A 6,198-nucleotide genomic window follows, 5' to 3' on the forward strand; every position below is an offset into this window, starting at 1 on the left:
TTCTTAGTTCGATAGCCAAGAGCGGTGGTGATAAGGAGGCTATAGCCTAGTGTTCTAGGATCGTCTGCGTGAGATGGGACACGACGTCACGCCACGCTTGCCAAGTCCAACGCCATCTTGAGTGTGGCATTTTGATGGTTCCCTTCTCGGGGCTTCGCGTGGTTCCCTAAATAGCGTCCCGAAGTGCAATGAGCCCCAAAGGACTAGCCCAACTAGTCTAAGGGACGATTATTTTCCCTCAATAGCCCTTGCAATGAATAAGTTCATGTGCCCTTGGCAGCGCCGTAAGTGGGGTGGGAGAGGGATTCGAAGGCCGGGCCCTGGAAGGATCCCAGAGGCTGTCGCGACGGCCGTGACCGCTCGGGGCAGGCGCAGTACAGAATCCTGAAGTGTGGGGACCGCTGTTTAGTTAGACGCCTGCGGGCTGTTTTGCTCGAGGGCGGAGCCCACACCGGTCCTCGAGTCCCCTCGACGCACGAATTCCCCAGTGTGCGTGCTTGGCACAGAGCCCACTCGTCAGCTGGCTTAGGCGGCAGACACCGGGGCTGGTGGTGTGCGACGGGTACACCTCTCCAAAGACTCGGGGAGCCCGGAGCTGTGCAAAGGGGGTGGACGTAGTAGAGGACGGGACGACCCAGGTGCGCGGATCCTGACCTCACGCCCTCATCGCTCATCGTGGGGCTTCCGCTGACTTGGGCTAGGGCAGTTCTTGGTGGCATATTATAAGGGGCGGGAGGTGGGCATCTCCAAGGGCACTGTGTAGAGCACCGCCCCGGGCGAGCACAGCCCAGCACCCGGCCTTCCCTTCCCCCTCCTGGCAGCCGTCGCGTGCGCCGCCCACCACCTCCTCTTCCCTCCCCCTCCTTCCGAGCAGCCGCGGGGAGGGGTGAGGACTGGGGGCTGGGCGGGCTGCTTTGCCGCGCTTTGGCTTTCTGCGTCAGCAGCCCCGGCAAAACAGCAGCGGGAGCGCGCCCCCGGAGCGCGAGCGCGCGCCCCTCCCCCGCGGCGTTGGTGCCGCCGAGACCCGGCAAACTCAGGCCCTGAATGACAGTGCGAACGGCGGCTGCGCAGCGCGGGACGCACCAAGGCACTGCCGCTTTAAGCACGCTTGCCCATTGTTCGGAATCGAGCCAATGAGCGAGCGCCCGCTCCCTGCTCTCAGCCAATAGCATTCGGGCAAGGGAGGCTGAGCGCCGCCCACTAATCTATATTAAAGGTTCTGGCGCCGCGTGAGTTCCCCACTGGCTGCTCTGAAAAGCCATCTTTGCATTGTTCCTGTGTCCGGCTCTCCGCTCGCCGCAGCCACCTCCGCCGCGCGTCTCCTCCGCCGCCGCCGCCGCGGACTCCGGCAGCTTTATCGCCAGAGTCCTCGAACTCTCGCTTTCTTTTTAATCCGCTGCATCGGATCACCGGCGTGCCCATCATGTCAGACGCGGCCGTGGACACCAGCTCCGAGATCACCACCAAGGTGAGGGTAGACGCCGCCCGCCCCTTCGGGGTCCGTGCGCTGCCACCGCCGAAACAGTGTTTGGCGCGCGGCACCCGGGTGCCCCGAGTTCTCTGTTGCTCTCTTCCGCGGGGAGCCCATCAGCCCCCGGCCTAGGTCCCCAGGCAGCCCATTCTTTGTGTGCGGGGGGGGGGCGGGAAGAGCCGCGGGAAAACGTGAAGCCGTGGAGGAGTGGGCTGGGGGCCCTCGGGGACCCGGGTAGGGGAGCGGGAGCGGAGGCTGAGCGGCTCGAAGAGAGGCTGCTCCACAGCTCCCGAAACTTGTTTGTACTCGTCTAAGTGGCGGCGGGAGGAGAGGGGCCGGGCTGGGGGTCGTCGGCCCGCGAGGCTCACGGAAATAACTTTGAAACTCGAGCGCGTTTAGAATCGGAAGTGTTGGGGGGGAGCGCGCGTGCGGGCGTGGGTCGGCTGCCGGCAGTGGCGGCTCCGCGGCGAGCTCCCGCCGGCGGCGCTGCTCTTTGTTCGGCGCCGGGCCGCTCCATTTCGCGCCTTGTAGTGGGTCCGAGGAAGCTTATCTGGAGTAAGCTATGATAAGGCTGAGTGGGGCGGCGGGCCGCGACGTCGGTTGTGTCCGCAGAGGTGTGAACTCTCCTCCGCCCTGGGCGCCCTCGGGGAGGCGGAGGTGGGCATCCTGGCGGGGAGTGTGTCGGGAGCAGCCGCCCAGCTTCAATAATTCACCAGCGGTGCCGGGCTTGGCTGAGGAGGAGGCGAGCCCACGCGCCGGAGGGGAGGAAACGGAAAGTGAAGGAGCGGCGCGCTGGGGCGATGATGGGCGCCCCCCGCGGCTGCCCAGGGGCACCGAATGTGCGGCATCTCCGGGGACTACGCGGGGGAACAAAAACCTGCGGCTGCAGTTGGCTCGTTGCGGGGTCGAGCGGGTCTCCAGGGGTTGTTGGGGCCCGGTGCTGCGGATTCATTACCCTCGGTTTTGAGGTTCTGCGCCTTTGGCGCAGCTCTGCTACTGCGCGCCGCGTCGGTCCCGCTGCCTGCCCTGGGGAGTGTCTGCCATCGGCGGGAACTGGGCGCTTTAAAGCAGGGTCGCTTTTTTATCCTTCTGCCTTGGTCCGCACCGCATTCCTGTCCCTGCGGGGATGGGGGCGAGTCACCTTGGCGTCTCCTTAACTCCTGTGGCCCTGGCGTCACCTTTGGTTCTTTCCCAGGGGCGACTCCCCGGAGGAGAGAAGCTTGGGACCCGGATCTCCGCAGGGGCTCCCTCCAGCTTTTTCTGGGCCCTGCCCGGGAACTAGTTTGGAGGGGAGGGTCGGCCCTCCCCAGTGCGGTGGTTCGATTTCCTCCAACATGATTTCCCGCTCGGAGCAATAAACAGTCCTCTGGAGTGTGTCTCCGACGGCTTCAGGCTTCGGGACTGAAAAAGCCCCGCGGACTAAGGGGTGGCCTCTCGCGGGACTTTGCCCGCCAAATGCAGAGACGTACTCCCGCGTATCTAGGCCTGTGCGCGGAGGCAGCAGGGACGTCCAGAGGCCCGGAGAGACTGGCAAGCAACTCGCGCGCGCTCGGTGGTGCGAGTACAACCTGCGGACTCCGGGTCTCCAGGGTCAGGGGCGCATTCGGCAGCCACGGGCCACGTGCTCCGCGCGCGCAGTGCGTGCGGAGGCCCGCGCGCAAAGCCCGCCGGGCGGGGGTGCGCGCCTGCGCGCCTCGACCTCCCCGCCCCCACAGCTCCCCGGGGCTTCGGCCGCCAGGGGGCGGGAGCGGGCGGCGCCGGGGTCCGCGGTGGGCCGGATGGGGAGGACTGGCCCGGCAGGTGCCCCGGCTGAGCGATCTCCCGCACCCGGGCCTCTCGACGCCTGTTTTTGTTGGTGGCAGAGTGCCGCGCCGGATGGAAAAAGTTATGGGGCTTCGGGGTTCCCATGGCGGCACTGCTTTCCGGAACTCGGGCCGTGTCCGCCTGGCGAGGCGCTAGAGAGGTTGGGAGGGAAACCGGGCGCTCTGGGTGGCGCACCTTTGGGACGAGAAAGGCCTCGGGCCCAGGAGAGCGTCGCCTGAGCTCGCGCCCATTTCTAGGGAATGGTTGGCTATCTCCTGGGACCGCTGTAGGGTATGGGGGAACTGGTGTGATTCGGGTTCCTTCAGAAAACCTGCGCTTGCCAGGTCCTAGGGTACCGTGGGCCTGGAACTTGAGTTTGGCTGCGGGGCCTCGGCTAATGAGGCGGCCTCCCCAGTTTTGCCTGTTAGCTCCCTCCCATTCCCTTCCCGGGATGGTCCGCCCACGGGAGTCCTCCCGCAGTGTCAGGGCCCTCCCCTCTTACCTTATTTATGGCGCATACCTGCTGTTTTCCAAGAAGGATTTGTGAGAGGCGGAGCTCCCTCTGGTTGGAAACAAATCTGTAATGAGTGTGTGAGTTAAGTGTTCCGGGCTCGTCTGCCCGGCCAGACGGGTTTCGGGCTGTGGTGCCACATGGCTCCTTTCCTAAGAAGCATGAGTATGGGGCCGGTGGGAATAGCCGTAGTGGGCCTCCCTTTTTAAGTGTGTTTTTAAGGGTTGAAAAGTAGGATAAAATGCTGACCACAAAGACACTAAGTATCCTGTGTAACTTAGGCTTCTTAAGTTTGGACATCCAGATCAACACTGCGTCATTCCTACGTGTAGGCCTGGGAGCCTCTGCCAGCCCTGGGTTGCTCAAAAAACTTACTAGTTCCCTCTTCCTTTTTGAAGGACTTAAAAGAGAAGAAGGAAGTTGTGGAGGAGGCGGAGAATGGGAGAGAGGCACCTGCTAATGGGAATGCTGTGAGTGTTTACTTTGCTCATGACCCTCTAGCAGCTCCTGGGCAACATTTCTTAGATTTTGAGCTTAATCTGTGGTGGGGGAGGAGGTCAAGGCCTTGCACAGTCCTGCGTCAAGATCTCCTGTTGGAGATTCAGGGGTGCCAATTAATTGATGGTCTCTTGGGTGGTCTGGTCTGTAGAGGCATGGCCAAGGTCTGGAAGAAGGGATGAGGACAGAGTGATGCTCTGTCGTTGTAAATACTCTGGTCTGCTTTCTGTCGAGGAGAATGAGGAAAATGGGGAGCAGGAGGCCGACAATGAGGTAGATGAAGAAGAGGAAGAAGGTGGGGAGGAAGAGGAGGAGGAAGAGGAAGGTGATGGTGAGTAGCCTTGTCTGCGTACTTTCCCCTGGACTTCCAGCAGATGGGGAGGAATTGGGGGCTCCTCAGGGGTGGGGGCCAGTGGACCACCTACAGCTGGGCTTGTACCTGTAAGGTCAGCATCTTCCCTCTTGCTTTAGGCTAGTGATGTGAAGCTGTGCCCCGCATGCTCCACAGATTCTCACTCCTGCTGGAGAGAGCCCTTCACAGACAGATCAGTTGGTTTGGCTTCTTTGTGTGCAGCAGCTTGGGCCCTCTTCCCTCTGAAAATGAGACCCCTGTGGTGGGCAGGGTGGGTACCCTGACTACCCAGTTTGTCAGGCAGCAGAGACAGATCAGGGGCACTCAACCCTGGCAAGTCTGTTACTGGCAGATTGCCCAAGGAGCTGCGGTTGTCTTGTCCCCGTCCCCGTTTCTGGCTGCCCCTGGGTTGGCTGAGGAAGGCAGAGTGGTTTACCTGGGCTTTATTCTCTCCAGGTGAGGAAGAGGATGGAGATGAAGATGAGGAGGCTGAGGCAGCTACGGGCAAACGGGCAGCTGAAGATGATGAGGTGGGTCTGGGGTGAATCGGGAGAGGGTTGGAGTCTGAGGCACAAAAACTGGAGGGGCTGGTGGGATTTCAATAGTTGTAGTTGGTGTGATGTGTGGTCCTGAGTGGTTCCCTCCTCTTGAGCAGGAACAGGAAGGACCTTGGGCCCAGCCTCCCAGAGCTCTCGAGGCCCCCCCCCCCCCAGGCTGCTTGTGCCTGGGCTCTGCTCTGCCAGCAGGAGCTGAGGCTGGTGGGTGGGCCTGGTGGGTCGGCAGGGGCCTTGACAAATCTTTCCCTGCCCAGGATGACGATGTTGACACCAAGAAGCAGAAGACTGATGAGGATGACTAGACAGCAAAAAAGGAAAAGTTAAACTTAAAAAAAAAAAAAAAAGGCCACCGTGACCTATTCACCCTCCACTTCCCGTCTCAGAATCTAAACGTGGTCACCTTCGAGTAGAGAGGCCCGCCCACCCTCCTGCCACGGGCAGCGCCACCTGCAGATGACACGCTCTCCACCACCCAACCAAAACCACAACGTGAATTTGCAACAGGGGAAGAAAAAAGAACCAAAACGTCCAAGGCCCTGCTTTTTTTCTTAAAGTACTTTAAAAAGGAAAATTTGTTTGTATTTTTTATTTACATTTTATATTTTTGTACATATTGTTAGGGGTCAGCCATTTTTAATGATCTCGGATGACCAAACCAGCCTTCGGAGCGTTCTCTGTCCTGCTTCTGACTTTACTTGTGGTGTGACCATGTTCATTATAATCTCAAAGGAGAAAAAAAACCTTGTAAAAAAAACAAAAACAACAACAAAAAAACAATCTTATTCCGAGCATTCCAGTAACTTTTTTTGTGTATGTACTTAGCTGTACTATAAGTAGTTGGTTTGTATGAGATGGTTAAAAAGGCCAAAGATAAAAGGTTTCTTTTTTTTCCTTTTTTTGTCTATGAAGTTGCTGTTTATTTTTTTTGGCCTGTTTGATGTATGTGTGAAACAATGTTGTCCAACAATAAACCGGAATTTTATTTTGCTGAGTTGTTCTAACAAAA

At 59.4% G+C, this 6,198-nt stretch overlaps 1 protein-coding gene across 4 annotated transcripts; it reads left to right on the forward strand.

Annotated features, from left to right (window-relative positions):
• The first annotated feature begins 1,268 nt into the window (after positions 1–1,268).
• PTMA (prothymosin alpha) lies at positions 1,269–6,198 on the forward strand. Of its 4 annotated transcripts, none has more exons than XM_074364482.1 (5): positions 1,269–1,468; positions 4,184–4,255; positions 4,518–4,614; positions 5,092–5,165; positions 5,447–6,198. In XM_074364482.1, exons 1-5 carry the CDS (start codon positions 1,424–1,426, stop codon positions 5,492–5,494), a joined length of 336 nt encoding a protein of 111 aa, XP_074220583.1. In that variant the 5' UTR covers positions 1,269–1,423; the 3' UTR covers positions 5,495–6,198. The 4 variants fall into 4 exon arrangements, with proteins under 4 accessions (XP_074220583.1, XP_074220584.1, XP_074220581.1 ...); XM_074364483.1 differs by having other exon boundaries at positions 1,270–1,468; positions 4,521–4,614; XM_074364480.1 differs by lacking the exon at positions 1,269–1,468 and adding an exon at positions 2,778–3,355.

Source organism: Camelus bactrianus, chromosome 5 (assembly GCF_048773025.1).
Source record: "Camelus bactrianus isolate YW-2024 breed Bactrian camel chromosome 5, ASM4877302v1, whole genome shotgun sequence".
Taxonomy (NCBI): Eukaryota; Metazoa; Chordata; class Mammalia; order Artiodactyla; family Camelidae; genus Camelus; species Camelus bactrianus.

Coding starts and splice junctions, on each gene's coding strand:
- PTMA (XM_074364480.1), top strand. CDS start 2,927: ATGCAGAGACGTACTCCCGCGTATCTAGGCCTGTGCGCGGAGGCAGCA. Junction 3,356..4,183: donor TGCCGCGCCGGATGGAAAAA/GTTATGGGGCTT, acceptor TCCTTTTTGAAG/GACTTAAAAGAGAAGAAGGA. Junction 4,256..4,517: donor CACCTGCTAATGGGAATGCT/GTGAGTGTTTAC, acceptor CTTTCTGTCGAG/GAGAATGAGGAAAATGGGGA.